Source organism: Notothenia coriiceps, unplaced genomic scaffold (assembly GCF_000735185.1).
Source record: "Notothenia coriiceps isolate Sejong01 unplaced genomic scaffold, NC01 NC01_scaffold00026603, whole genome shotgun sequence".
NCBI lineage: Eukaryota > Metazoa > Chordata > Actinopteri > Perciformes > Nototheniidae > Notothenia > Notothenia coriiceps.
This window is the reverse complement of record NW_011359304.1, coordinates 48,194-64,482: the sequence shown is the minus strand read 5'-3', so window position 1 is coordinate 64,482 and position 16,289 is coordinate 48,194. Positions and strand designations below refer to the sequence as shown.

Below are 16,289 nucleotides of genomic sequence, written 5' to 3'. Positions count from 1 at the left end.
CCGTTTAATACTTTTTAATAGCCTTAATTTTCGCTAAATTGATTGATCAACTTTTAATACTTTTTAAGACCCCGCGGACACCCTGATGAATGAAGGAAGAAACACCCTGATGAATGAAGGAAGAAAATGACTGTCTTTTGTCCTCTTTGGACAATTGATATACTTATGAAAACAAGCTACAAAATGTAATACCTTGGAAAATGCCGTTTAATACTTTTTAATAGCCTTCATTTTCGCTAAATTGATTGATCAACTTTTAATACTTTTTAAGACCCCGCGGACAACCTGATGAAGGAAGACAATGACTGTCCTTACTACTGCAACTTGAGCTGATTAGATGACTTAAGGTGTATATTTACATCCTTTTTTATAAAAGTAATGTCCCACCTCAGGATTATCAACAGACTTTGCTGTAAAAACCTTAAACTCTATCAAATCACTGTAACCCGCTGTCACACTGAACCATCATCCTCCAGATGTGGCTGGACTCGAGGCCAAGCGAAATGCAGCTGCCCAAATCAACAGGCTATTGCTTAAATGTCTTTTTCTTGCAGTATCTTTGGTAGCCATCTTTTTTTTTCTGTATTTTCTTACTTTTATCATCAAAATACCTACTTTTCAAAATGATGGGAAGGGAGCACACATTTCTGTAAGAAAAAATAAACAGATGGAATTTCAAAACAGCACAAGGGGAACAATTAGGCAGGAAGCAGAAAGAGGAAAACAATCCCGATTCCTCACAGTGTTTACGAAATGCAGCCTTTGTGGTCAGCACAAGGATAACGTTTCTTTTACAGCACTGGAGGCATACAAATGTCTTGCACCCTTCGAATATTAAAATATTTCTTCTGCCAATAGCTCACAAAACGGTTGAACTATTTGATCCATCTGCTTGCTTGTCTGTCTGCCCTTTCTTTACTTCTTTCTCTCTCAGTCTCCTTTACCTGGCTGTTCTCTTTTCCATCAGCCAAAGCATTTAAGAAGCACCTTGAGTGCATTACCTCGTGGCTGTGCTGGGACCCCTGAGAGGGGGTTAAGGGACAAGGAGGTCAGATACAGGTTCACTTTGACAAATATACTTTTTAATCTTCCGTTTCTTTGTATAAATGCTTGTTGAAAATATCAAAATCTGAGTCTGAATTATTCTTCGGAGATAAATATTGGTTAAATGGGATTCTTCCTTAACATCTACTGTAGGATCTTAACTCTGGCCGTTTCTCAATGTCGACTAAACCTGCTGCAGAGCCACTATTTCAAGTATACTACGCCATCGAGTGGCGCAGAAGGACTGTTTAAATGCCCTGCATTCGGCGCCACTCGATGGCGTAGTATACTTGAAATAGTGGCTCTGCAGCAGGTATACTCGACATTGAGAAACGGCCAATGTCTTATTTACTGTCCTGGCCTCTTTAATATGCATTATGAAATGTACCTGTCCTTTTTTTTTATTTGTATCTTGATATTTTCCCTATACTGTCCTACAGTAGTCCTCACCTGTGCTATGTTAAACAAAGATAAAAGTGTCAAAACTAATTAACAGCAACACTCACACAACTATGAAGTAATTACTATATTCCTATAACACAACTCTACGAAAAACATTTTGTTACTGGAGGGAGAAAAAGTGACTGAGGCAGACTGTTTCTCTTTCTGCCAACTCAACCATAAACAATGATTCACTTTCAGGCTGAGCCCATCAGAGCCTTGTTAGATTCCTCTGCCAAAGACTGTCCTGCTTGAGGGACAGTATTTTGGAACAATCTACTACGCAGTAATGACAGACACATAAACAAACTATCTTCGCCTCCTCACAGACACAGACTCCTTTATATGCACATCTGAAATAACAAAGAGAAAGCACACACTCTGTCATACGGGCAAAAACTACAATCCCACCCTATCCCTTAAAGTCTGAGGAATGGATTTGCATAAAAATGAGGAATGATTGAAATATCGTGTGGCTTTTATTTAAAAGAAAAAAAGCAGAAGAAAGGGGGAAAATGGATTTGGAGGTCTGGTCATTGAGCGTATCTTTTAAACAGCTGTGCAATCGGAGCCAATTCTAAGCACACTCGCACACTGATCATATTTTCCCCCAGCCTTTGCTCTCCCCTGTGCTTCCAACTTTGACACCTGCTTATGCAATCTACTGCAGTAAGGTAGCCATGTGCTCACAGCAGTTTTAGTGAGAAAGCTCAAAGCAAACCTCAGTAATTAAAGTGCAGAATGGCTCCAAAGATGGGAAGCTTGGTATACTGAACAGCCACAATTCTTAATCTATGTTGTCAATGCATTCTCTAAATCATGAATTATAAAAAGGATTGGAAAAAGAAAAACTGTAGAAAATGTTTGCCTTTTGTTGTTGGATCCATTTTCTAAGGTAAATGTAGGTATAGGTCATGAAATACTAATGTTTATAAATAGTAATTTATATATTACATGAATGGATTTGGGATGGTCAGGGTTAGGGAAGGGTATTATGTAAGATATCGACTTCCATCTTTGCCTTACGCATAATGCACATCAGAGGACCATCATATAGGATGTATCCTCTGGGCATCACTATAACCACAGAAAATATAATGGTTAGTTTAAAATATGTCATAGGAAGGTCGGGGATTAACTACATAATTGGGACCTATCCAGGGACCATATTAGTGATACCATTTTTTTAAATGTCTTTGAAATTACGGACAATAGGCTCATTGTCCCTTTTACTGACAGATATATAAGAAGATCAATAGCACATGTTAAACATAAATACATTACATACAAGAGCTTGGAAGAACTGGACTCAGTCACCTGATTGCGGGGATGTTTAAAATGTTTTTCCATTGTATTTATCTACAGTAGATATTGCAGCCACCATGATCCAAGTTTCCATAGCCTCCAAGGTTTACTGATTGTAGAATATAACAGCTGAAGAATGAATGCCAAAGTATAATCCGATAGGCAACAGGTCGGACCCAAACACATGGCTTACATCTACCTTACATATTGTACCTTTTTTGATCTAATGAAATGAATAGAAAGTACCTTTATGGCAAGTATGATTTATTTGCAATTAGGAATCCAGTGTGTCTTTAAGAAGCCAGTTTAAAACAAATCAAAGGTTATCAAACCTGAAGTGGAAATAATTACAGTTTGTGATTGCTGAATGTATTGCTAGGCTGTTTCAACAAGGCCTTTGTGTGATACACCAATATAAACCACCTTAGATCATGCTAAAAAACCTTGGAACAAAGGAAAACTGTTTTTTATTCCCCCAGGTTTGAAAAAAAGTGAACAAAACTAATTACTCTGCAATTCAAGAACCATTAGCGTAATATATGTTCTAACAAAGACCACTCACAAGAGCCAAATGGCTGACCCTAAATCAGCATTTAAAATAGAAAAAGCTAAGTGCTTAGCTACTTTAATCCTCTCAATTACTTTAATTACATTTCCAACCCCAATCACTGTGGCTTTCACACTTATGTTATTTAATGTTGGTAATGTTATAAAATGAATTCACTATAGTTGTGCCTTTTGTACTTTTAAATTGTGTTGACGTGTCTATATGTTTCACTTCTATTTCTTGCAATGTGATCTTCTTGCCAAAAACCTATCACTGAAGAAGGGTGGGTTGACATTTTCATGAGGCTCCCGGTGGAACTTCATCTCTGACCTGGAGGCAAACATTTTGCAGGCTGTTCTACTTAGCAAGCATTCCACATGCACACATCAAAGAGAGGCTATTGTTTTCGGAAATAGCATTGAGCTAACAGTATCCACTCAGCTCATAGCTACCTGTGCTAAACCTGGCAGCTAGGACCTCCATTTCATAGTTGCCACCTCGGTTATTGTACATTGATTCACAGTTATTGAGGTTATAATATAAAATCATCTCTAAAAATGGTGGCAAAATTCCCGAATCTCCAATAACACAATGTCCAATATTTAACACAAGTCTATTAGACCTCAGTTTTCCTTTTAATATATCTATATTCAAACAAATCCAAACCAATGTTGAGAGCAAGAAAAAGCACTTCGAACAACATTTTCCACAGATTCTGCCCATACTTGCAGAGTATAAATGCCAGTATTGTTGTTCTGGCCAATGAAATTTACCATTCACTTTATGCACTTAAATGAAAGACAAATACAATGTCTGGTTTTTAAGTGCTTGGACTGAAGAGGACAATAAAATAGTCTATTTTCTCAATGGTAAATGAGATTCATTGAGTGTCGGATTCAGAATATGCTTTCTATTACATCCATTCATTCATGCTTGACCACAATGGAGAAATCACTGGCATAAGTAGGGTTTCCCTGAAAACACAATCACTTCAGTTTACTGTCAAAATCTGCATTACATTAGGGAAAAACTCTTCTGTGGAGATGATGGAGACATCTTGATATCAGATATCAGGATCAGAGGTGAATTTAGTTGTATCTTTCCCAGAAAACAAGTCCTATTGTAGTCAAATTAACTATTGAAGATTATAATAACTATAATGTGACCATGGCATTGAAATCATGTGCCTTAACAGACTCTAGTAGTTTGAGAAGCCAGCGAGCACTCTCATATCTGGGCATTATTTTATTTAGCTGGAGCTAAAAGTTGCCTAGCTTGGGTTAGCATGAAGACTGCACTGGTTTAGTTCTTTGTAATAATTTAAAAAATATCCCTACCACCACATTTGAAATATGACGTGGCATCTACAATCTGAACAGAAACGTACATTTTAAAGTGATACGTTATGTAAATGTCTTGCTCTGTAACTTCTAGTCTTTGGCTCCAACTTAATAATAACAGCACAAAAATGAAAGTGTCACCCTTCTTCTTAAGTAACTCTTGACCAAAAGCAAATAAAAACACATCAAATAATGTTAAACCACTCCTTTGAACCAATTAATATCCTAATCACAACACAGCTAGCTTAATCAAGGTGGATAGCGATTCAAAATGGCTGCCTTACTTCAAAGACTTCCTCATCCAGGATTCTGGTTCCAAAGACAGTAATGCCTTCTGTGTTGATGACGGCCTGGTCGCTTCTGCCGAGGGGCCTGGTCACCTTCTTCTTACAATCCACAATGATGGTGACACTCTTCTTCTCCACGCTGATGGCTACACGATGCCATCTGTGCAGCAGGGGAGCAAAGTGGGGGGTTAGAAATATAAACACAACGCTCTGGCACTTCCTGTCCTTTCAAGAAAACTGCCACAGTCTATGTTAGGAAGAAAAGTGGCATTTTGATAAATTGTTCTTAATGAGAGTTCAAAGATAAGATCATCACAATATACACAACTACATCCTGCAGCTGATTAGCTTAGCTTAGCCTAATGTTGAGACTGGAAGCAGCTAAAAATATTGCGCCTCTAAAGTTAAAGAATTCAGATTTGTTTGTCTTGTTTAACAATAAAACAGTTGTTAATCAAAAAAGCAGTTACAGAAAATAACCTTTAGTAACCTCCAGTACTATTTTAATGACTATAAAAGGATATCTACCAACTGCTTCAATAGTGAACTCATGGTTGCTGGTAGCCTGTTGTTTTTTGCAGAAATAAGCAGTGTAATTTGCAAGTGTAATTTGCAAGTGTAATTTGCTAAATGTAGGGATCATCTTTTAAATGTCCTTTGGTTCCACACTTTTAAGTATGTAGGAAAATAAATACATTTGATGTATGTCTCATGTCGAAGAGAATAAGGAAAAGTGTGAGCAAACCCAAAGAATTTAAAAGTCATACCAATATCTCAGATGTCATTGTTTTTTAATGTGTTAGTTCACAAGACAGCTTTGGAAATGTACACTACTGAAGGCTACATATTGTATATAGAAGTTATTATTCTGATGTTTTATTATTTATAAAATCTATAGCAGACAAACAGCCCTGCATGGGATCATGTCTGCTAGCATTTGTGAAAATGATTGATCACAACTTCTAAAAATGATTTGTTTTAGAGTCATTGGGCAGCCATGCAATTTATGAGGATCCTGCCCATTACTGCATATCAGTATACAACCACTGCAACTAATCTGGAAAACAAAAGACTGTGAGCAATTTATTTGCCATTACTGTCTGACTTGTTCCATATGGCTTTAATGACTGAACAAACATAAGATGATAATAAATCTTCAGAGCTGTTAAGCAAGCTAGGAGAGTTAATGATGCTCTGAGTGATTGAGAAAATCTGTGGAGCATATTGGTTTTGTTTAGCATTCAATTATTTCTTTAAATGTATATAAAGTGCTCAAGTTGGGCATCTAAAAGGTGCTGTTTAGCTCTTGAGTCAATCAAACAATCTTCACAGAGGTATTGAGATTTACATTTACCCTGAAAATGCAAGCAAAGATCCAGGGGGACGCACAAATCTACAACCCACATCCGACCCAACATGTTCAAGCCCTCTTAAAAGAGCAACCAGTCACTTACTTCCCGTCAGCCAGGTTGATGGAGCGGAACAGGGGGTACTCCTCTGGGGGAGGCTTGCCATTCTGGTCCTCGTACAGGAAGACTGGCGCACGGCCCACCTCCACGCCCAGCTGCTGGATGCCTTGCTGGTTGTACACCGACAGCAAGAAGGACTGGAGGCCAGCCTTGGGCTTGATGGTAAACAGGATGGAGAAATCTTCTGGGAAAACTCCTCCTGAAGGTTAAACAATCCGCAGGCATTTAGTTTGGTATGTAAGTAAAATATATTTAATTACGAAAATCTGGGTAACTGCACATTTTTGTCAGAGGGTTTTACAGCATTGCTCGGCTTCAGATTCATACAACTACACATATGGAAACATCCCAGTATAACCACAGCATTCTTAATCAAATCTAAATAAATAGCTCTTGGAACTTAGCTCAGGACTGTTTACTTCATTTCAGAGGATGTTGCAGAGAAGGTTTACTGACTGCCTACCTACTTACTAGCTCTAAGAAATAGTTTGACATTAAGGGCTAAAGGCACATTCTTGTTGAGATACAATAAGAAGACATTTACACTCTATTACAGTGTACCGTGAAGATTAAGCTTTAAGGAATATAATGCAGTCTCCATTTCACCTTATTTCCAGTCATTTACTAATATATCCTTCTCTGATGTCGGTACAAGGGCAATTGTATTGTAATGACTGAATTGAATAATGGCAAGTCTATTAGTGTTCTCTCCTCACATTAAACCCAAATGTCTAGACAACTGGACCTGGAGCAGTGTTTATTAAGGAAGTTAAACGAGTCCCTGGCATCCCCTGAAAGGACTTAATGTTGGTGATGTAGCCACAATAATTTTACAAGGGCAGTAAACACTCAAACAAATGTCATATTTTTGAATCCATAATAACTGGGTTCAATGACAAAATAACTAATCCCAATCAAATGAAAGTCCAATTATTCTGACTGAGGACATTTTCACACCTCCAACGCTGCACCTCTCAAGCTTAATTATAGTTTTTGAAATGTTGTTACTGAAAGTGTTGGTGTGCGGGCAGTTTTTGCCAAAATTCACAGAAATAAAGTTATAATACCTCACACTGTTTGGTTTTTATTCTATGACACTAAGCCACACTGAAAAAACATACTGCATACACTGGAAACAATTTTTTTCTCAACAGCAATACACTAATAAAATAATATTCTATATACTTTTTTTGCTATGAGTAAGTGAGCGGTTTGGGACTCCTCCTATACCTTGGCCCAGTAATAAAAAACAGGCCTCTGGTGACCTTTACCTTTTACATTATAAAACATTGTATTGTATGTTTAAAAGCAGCATGTTTCATATTTCAGCTTAAAAAAGGAATCTGGCAAGTTTTGAAATCGACAAATGTATCTGTCACCGGCTCTTTTTTAAAGTCATTAGTAATGACAGAGGTGTTGTCCCCTGCAGTTCATTCATTCAGATTAGCTAATGAGAAGCAATGAGTGTAAGAAAGTAGCACACCAAATGGTTACACAGTTTCATAGCTTTTGTGTTTCTCCGATTGGACTCCTTCCAAATAAAATAAATATGGCTTTATTTCACACAAACACAGCCGAGCAGCAGACTTTGAGTCCCTTGGCATGAAATCCCTACAAGATTGCACTACATTATCCAAACAAAGCATACTGCAGTCTGCCAGCAATCAAACTTGAGGACAGATAGTTTATTGACAGGATCAGTCCACAAGACATCAAAAGAAATATTCCTCTCATTGATTTGATGTAATAAATTGTGGGTTTTCCCAAAATATCAAACAACAAAAATCTGGTGTCTACTTGAATCATATGTTTACATGACATACACCATATGCTGAGTGATTATCATCCCTATGGGTATTCAACATCTTCTAGATAATAATTTCTGAAAGTCTGTAGTGCAGTTTAGAAAACAGGTGTTAGTCGTTATGGGTTTCATTGCAGTCAGTAACTCCCTGATTTGTTGCAATTTAATGTGGAATTGTAATATCTTTAAGATGTTTCTATTTTGTCATTAAGTGGTTCATGACAGTAAACATAAGCATTTGTTTAATTTTAATCCATTTGTTTGTGTGGGCATAACATTTCTAGCTTCAGGGATGGCAAAATCTGTCATTATCCGTTATTCTGTCCAGCACTTCCACTTCGAGACAGAAACATCTCAACAATTCGACATTTCTATAATTCATAATATTCCCATCAGTTGTACTGTATTTAGTTTTGTTCAGTGCTAATAGGCGAAGGATAGCTTGCTAAAATGCTAAACTAAGATGGTGAACATGGTAAACATTATACCTGCTTAACATTGGCATCTTCATCTTGAGCATATTAGCATGCAGACATTAGCATTTAGCTTAGAGCACTGCTGTGCAAAAGTAAAGCATTGGAAAGGAACTATCATGGCTGCAGACTTAGTAAAGTTGCATTGTTCTTTTTACAATGATATTGTGCAGGTGTTGCAGTGTAAACGTTGCTTTTGTAAGGTTTTATGCAAAAGTATACCCAACTATCAAAGAAATTGGTTCAAATGCTCTGTTTCAGATGAACAGATTGGGCAAAGCTGCCTAGTTCAGCTTCAGAATAAAGGCCTGTGACCCGTAGGAGGTTAGGAGGGAGGTTACCTGGGAAGAGCTGTTTGGTTGGAGCACTGATCTGAGCCTGTTTTCCCACTCTGTAAGCAACGTCTGGTTTGGATCCTCTCCGGGCCGTGCAGAAGCCTGGTGTTTTCCGTACTCCTTCAGGAGAGCTCTGGAAGTCTAGAGCCTTCAGGACATCTACTGGTTCAGCTGAGGAGAGAAATAACAAAATATGTTAACATTACCCACAGATACTTGGACAGCAAGCATTTCATAACATTTGAAGAGAAATAAGCTATTTTGGGAATGCATCTGTTCAAAGGGCTAGCTTAGGTTTCCCTATTTGAGTGGGTCACTCGTAACTTTAGTCCTACCTGAAAAAAAGTTTGTATGTATTAATAGATAGGTTTTTGTGAAAATGCAAGACAAAAAGAAGATTGTTGATGGTGCATTAATGTGCATCTGCATAAATTGGAAAGTGACTTTCCTAATCATAAATAGGCTTGAACATTTGATAAGTAAATTCTCAGTCTGCTGGAAACAGACACATTACATCATATGTGCAAAAGAAAGAACAATAATATGACTACTAAAGGAACCTTAGCTGCGTCATGCAACAACAATATAACTTGAACTCATTAATTGAATACACATATACTATAATGCATATGAGTGTACATGTCGTAAAAGCTGCATGTACTTTTACAGTGCACTGTAAGCATATTTCAGCAGTTAACAGAAAACCTAATGGGTCCTGGCATTTTGATGATAAGTCAACATTTACACCAATTACCCCCCTTGCTTCTTGGCCAAATCTGTCAGTAAGACCAATTGTTCATTTATGAGCTACCTTGTCAGAGGACCAGTAAAAATGTTGGTAACCATTCAGTAAACATAAACGGCCCCCTCCTCAGCTCCACTATTACCCCCACAGCCAAAATGCACAGCATCTATGGGATGATAAAACTCATGGCTGCTGATCACTGGGTCTTTCTGGATAAGGAGACCGCAGAGGGGGGCAGCTTTACGAGCTTCTTAAAACTACTAAACTCTTTTCTATCAATGGACCTGGTGCTCAGTGTCTGACTGCGGTTCTTTGCAGTGATAAACACCATTTCTTATTCACTCTATCTTCAGTAATTGTCTAACACTTAACACTCTCACTCTGTAATGTTTTGTTGATCTCTTAAACTCCTATCTCTCTCATTCCCCATGGCACAGTTACAATGTGATAATTGGGAATTAACAAAACCTTATACGTTAGGTTGTAAGGCTAGTGTAAACAGGGGTGTTGACGTACAGCTAAACTGTATTTATGATTTAACACATCTGCCTAGGGCGGCATTTGCCTAAAGAAATACAGTAAGACGAGTTTGTTAATTAATTGTATAAAAAAGGATATTCTTGTTTTCATATTCCTCAATTTGATAGTGATGATCCTGCATTAAGTTACTACCTGTCTGTATTTGGCATAGTTAATTAAAGTTAAGCATTCATTATAAAATACACATAAACAAACAATATTGCAACATTGCCATGGGTCTCCATGCAAATATTGGAAGTAATATGTTTATTAACAACCAACAAAAAGTAGTTTTTTAGTTAGGAGTTGTTTTCCATATTCTGAAAGTGGTGTTGAAAGACATCACTAAAAAATTTTTGTTTGTTGATGATGATGATCTGACCAATATTAATACTCAGGGGGACATTTAACAGCAAAAAAAAACTAGACTGTGACAGACAAGTATCTCTTTAATGTTTGCTAAAATTAGCTTACAGTAGCCATTAGTAGGCATTGTTCAGAAGAGACCAAGTAAGGCTTTAGCAGCAAAAGTGAAATGAGCAAGGGTGTGTTTAATAGCTTATATATTCAACATTTAAATATGTTATGCTTTCCTAGAAAGGTAACAGTCTCGCTTTAATTTAGCAGTCGTGAATGAATGTGATGATTTACAACTTCATATCAATGTTGGTGAGGGGTCGCTTAATTAAAGTTGGTGTTATAATAATAATATGCTGGCATTGTCTAAAAAAAAATAAGATCAAACCCTTTCTGACCACAGCTCTTGGAACATTTGCTGCCTTGTAATTTAATGAGACTAACCACATGCAATACCATCTCCGTGCTGTTGTATGGTTACTATATACTGACATTTAAAAAAAGAGTAGATTACACATCAATACTGAAGAATGTATTGTTCCGATTACAATTTTGATTAAACTGGCAGCAAACTAATGTAGAGGTCCAAAGTAGAGAATAGCATAACCAACTGTTACATTTCCACTCCAAACCAAACTTAGTGTAACCCAAGTATTAAATGATATGTGTGGAACTGCAGAAACCACAGCAGTAAAAACCAGCATGTTACTAATGTGTCTTTTCAGTGAGTCAAGAGGCAGGATGTGTCCTCTTCAAAATCCCCAGCAATTAGAAACAACGTCTGAATGGTCAGCTTACATTCTCAGTGGGAAGATAAGGCCTTTAAAGAACGGCAGATAACAGGCTCAATGTTAAGTCTCCCTTCCTTGAGAAAATCTGAGATGCATGTGTTTGATACTGGCTTAAAATCATTGTGGGAAAATCATTTAAAGGGATCAGAAAGAAAACGTTCTTGAAATTCCCAATGCAGGAAATCTCCTCAATACTACATAATAAAGTTTGGTCAAGACAAGAGACCAAAAAAAGCATACACTGGTGGAGAGAAAGGATCATAATGTCAAGGAATAGTGTTATAGCCCTTTTCTCCCCATCAATTGAAGAACCATATGTTATTTTTTCACGTAAAATGTCGACCCTAAGCTGTTAGTGCTTTTTCCATCCTTCTCCTTCGGTGCCAGCCACTATACATTTCAACATCAATCTAAATTGAAAGTCAAAGGCATGTAATTATAATAATATACGCCTGTTTACGTTTTCTATTTTTGTAAGTCATGTGGCACGTGAAGCCAGGAAGTGCTGATTATGCAGTTCCTTTTCACTTTCAGTGACCAGGAGGGGGTCTGATGGGTGGAGCTTTAAGTCCACATGCTGAACCCATTATGTTACTGGCACCACTCCCTATACCCCCCCCAACTAAAACATACATGAGACTAAACGGAGAAGGCTCCATCCCTGTAGCTACTTCTCCTGTGACCAGAAAAATAATAGCTTGAGTGATAAATCAAACTCGCCTGATTCCAGCATATGCTCAGAGATATGTCTCGAGTTTTATCATATTTGGAGTTATGCAGATCTGCTCTTAAAAGTAATGGGGACTGGAGTAATTTATGCTGATATGGGTCCAGATTACACAATTCATGAATTTAAAATGTGAAGAGTATAAGCATCAAGCAAGCAGCACTGTTGGGTGTTTTCTCTTCTCTTTTAACCAACTTTATAAACTGGGAGAGAGGTGGATTTACAAAGGCTTTAGGATTGACATTGTCATAATAAGCAATTTAACAGACACAGGGTTTGTTTTGTTCTTAAGACTATAACAGACTGACTTTGGATTTCAACACAGACAGAATAAAGCACAAATGTGGGGTACCAAACGCCAAGTATAAAACCTCACACCGAATGCCTCATAAAAATGAAAATAGTCTGTGGCTCTTCTGAATATTGTCCCAAGTACAGAGCTACTGGTTCTCGAAAAAAAAGAGAAAGAAAGCTTGGACTAAAGGTCTCTTTGTGAGTTCCAGAATGCCTCTCTACATTACTGCATACCTCAAGGCCTCATATATTCCAGATGTGCTGAATTGGCCAGGAACCCCCCCACACCCGCACCCCCGACTCTTCAGCCCCACTCTTCCACAACCATCTCTTCACAGAAGCCCTGAAAAACCCTCAATATCCCAAAACCATTAAAGAACTCAAATGAATAAGCATGGTTCTTAAACTCTCTTGTGTCTCGTAGGAGCCAGCATTCTATACCCTCAACGCATCCTTAAAAAGAAAGATTCCCCTTCTTCTTCCACACTTAAAAAGGAATAACCGATATTCTAATGATAAGGAGGAAAAACCACAAGAGAGAGAAGACAGTTTTCTCGTGCTCAAGGTACCAAAGCAGCTTCAGACTGGCCACAGTCTGAAATGTAATCGTCAGTCTCTGATTTTTAATGACACATCTTCCTGCCTGCTGTCGGGGACTTGTGATATACTATCTGCCATGTTAACAAGCTACTAACATGACAAAGAAGTGTGATTTCCCCTGAGGCAGTAAAGCATGTAGTGACAGGACGGAACTGTTAAAATCATTAAAGCAATTGCACCAGCAGACTTTAAGACATTTCAATTTTCAGCTATATAGTCAAAATGTCAAGGCCCCTGAATCTCATAACTCAACAGAGCCATACAGTTTCTGACTTAATGTCTCTGCGGTCGTGCGCAGACATCATGGGATGTCTTTTCAGGCTTTTTTGTGACACTGGCTTCTACTGAAAGTTGGCAGAAAAAGGCAGCAATTAAAGTACATTGGAAAGTCTGTAAATGTTTGCTAGCAAGTCATGCAATTATGGTTAGTCTAAGTATCAGTCAGAGTGAAGGAAGATGGGCAATGGGCAAAGGGCAATGCATGCCAATGTGGTATTTGCTTTTTTTAATATATTTTCATTTTTGGGGCGCTCTATCAAATTTGCCCTATGCCGAATGATTTCATTAAGTATCATAGGTATTCTAAAGATGTCCTTTTTATATGACTTAATACATGTCAGTGTCATTGCTATGATAAAGGAAGGCATTATTTGTGAAAGGTTGCGTCATCTGATGTCAAAACCACAAATATTAAAAAGCCACATGCATCCAAAAAATCACACAACTTTGACACACAACAGTGTATTACAGTTAAAGCCACAGTACAGTATGGATGTCTCTCAGACGTCACAAACAAGGAAAAAACATACAAGAAGAAGTTAATGTGACCAACATATGTGTTTTTAAAGCAAAGACAATACTCCAGTTTTTTTTTCTTTTTTCCACCGACGCCCCTTTTTGGACTTAGTGGGAGCCCAGATAATGTGGAAAGATGGTGATCCTTCAGGAGAGAATATGAATTTCACTCCCAGAATTCCATAGTGTCGTGCCCAGTGTCTTGTATAAATTTTTTGAATATTTATCACAAAACCTACATCTATAAAGTTACACTGTGCCACAGCAAACTCTATTGACAGCAAAATAACATAAAAACGTATTTCAATTTTAAGCCTTTTGTGAATTTGATTGAATTGTTAAACTCTTACTTTGCTGATATGTTGTAGATAGCTTAATGCACTAAATGTGGACCTGTGTAAAAGTCAAGTGTCAAACCTCAAGGGGTTCCAATAATACTGCTTTTTTTTCTGTGATCACATTATCTTCAATAATTATTCAGCATAATTGAAAAATAAGTGGTCATAAGACCCATCTTGCACACTTTTTACACAGACCACAAGACTGTGTGTCAAGATGAAAAAAACTATGAGCCTCTCCCCACTGACCACACCTGGATGGCAGACTTTGCTACTTCAACACTCAGAGGGAAGGAGCAGCATCTCTTCTGTTTGTGCCAAGAATAAACCTTAAGTTGCAAACAATCACAACGTTAACCTTAACACATTGCAACTACTGTATGTAGCACATATAGTAAAAGTTGAAGGTACGTTTTTGAGGTGGTAACTTCAAAGTCATCAACAAGCTTACAGACACAACTGTGGTGACCCCTTTAAAAGTTACTGGATAATGTGATGCAGGTGCAGTATAGGCTCAGTTTGGTGTCACTTAGAAATAAACTTTAAAAAAACAAGTAAATGCAGGCACAATGCTTTGAATAAAGCAAAAAAACACAAATAAGAAAGTGTGATCAGTTTTGTATGATACAGTGGGCAGGCAGGTCTACTGAGCATCTGAAAGGTGTATAAACAGAGTAATGGTGACTTTACAGACCATCGATTGGCAGTGTAGGCTACTTAATTAAAGTTGATGGCTGGTCGCTGCTTAACCCACTGTCACCTATGGGCTGTCCGCCAGCCTATAGGAGGCTCTTAAATCCCGGGATGCCCTGGTGTTGGCACAGTGACCGTGACGTGGGGTAACATTCAGCTTCTTACCTGCTCTGACACCGGCAGCTTGCAGAAGGAAAGTTAACGTGACCGCAGCGATTAGCGTTGAATCCCATTGCCATTTTTTCGTTTTCCACCTGGTGGTGCACATATGCATCTCCATGATTAGCGCCCGCGGCCGTACAGAAAAAGGGCGACTTTTGACAAAACTCGGTCCCTTCCACAATCCACAAGTGTAGTGTGCTTATACTAGAGCGCCATGTGTGAAAGTAAAAAAATCACAGCCAGACGGGGCCCTTAAGATCCGCTCCCCCTTAAGTCCAGAGCTCAGACTGATGGTGAAGGGCTTTCATGAAAAAAGCGCAAGGCACTCGGTTCCCTGAGCTGCACACCGTCAGGAGGCTGGACAAAAGCCGCAACGCTGAACCTGAACCGACAGCGAGATACTGACACTGGAAAATCCTCCGTTCATCAAATCACCAGTCAGGAAAGTTGTCTAGGGATCCGCCCCCTGAGCAACAGCATCAAGCGGAGCATCTGCACATCCCACTGCAAACTAATTACAGGACACAGTGAGGTCTCCCAAATCCTACAAGATATCTTTTACAAACTTTTACTAAGATTTCAAGCTAAATATGAAAACAAAGCAATTTACCAGCTTCAACTTTCTGTTAAAACAATAAGCTTATAAGAATAAAATGCATAGAGCAGAAAGAGGTATTAAACTAAATGCCACACACTAAAAGCAAATTAAGTGGTGGGGTGGAGCTATTATTCTAAAGGTTTCCCGAAGTAATCTGAAGAATAGCATCTACACGTGCCGATGGCTAAAATAAAAGCCCAAATAGCCAGAATTAAATGTGTTCCAGATACTAGGAGTTCCCTCGAGGAGCTCTTAGACTTTTTTTTGGACAACAGGGCACCTGAGGTCTGACAATAATTAATGGTTAAAGATGGCTGGAACAAATAATGGAAGCACAGGTGGTATGCAGTCCTCCCCTTGATTTGGTTTTTTCTTGTGAACAGATGAGAGACAGGTTTAAAAGTGCGATGGCAGCCAGTGACACAAACACGTACCACATTTCGGAAAATGTGTTTACATGTTTTATCATGAGGCAGACATTAGAACAACATTAGGAGATATTTAGGAAAACATTAATCAGTGCAGGTGTTGAGTTAAATACTAATAGATTGGACAATGAAAAATAGGGATTAAGTAATTAAAAAAGGCTGATTAATGGCTAGATGTCTGGACTTCCTTTGAATAT

The 16,289-nt window shown here is 38.2% G+C and overlaps 1 protein-coding gene across 1 annotated transcript in view; it reads right to left on the bottom strand.

Moving 5' to 3' along the window:
• Window positions 1-15,471, bottom strand: part of LOC104957226 (collagen alpha-1(XI) chain-like) — an 83,505-nt gene extending 68,034 nt beyond the window's left edge. Inside the window, exons 1-4 of the mRNA XM_010784830.1 lie at window positions 15,070-15,471; window positions 9,052-9,216; window positions 6,419-6,632; window positions 4,962-5,124 (exon numbers count right to left, since the gene is read on the bottom strand). Coding sequence (XP_010783132.1) covers window positions 4,962-5,124; window positions 6,419-6,632; window positions 9,052-9,216; window positions 15,070-15,184 — 657 coding nt within the window. The 5' untranslated portion in view covers window positions 15,185-15,471. The remainder of the gene's footprint in view (window positions 1-4,961; window positions 5,125-6,418; window positions 6,633-9,051; window positions 9,217-15,069) is intronic.
• Window positions 15,472-16,289: the final 818 nt, after the last annotated feature.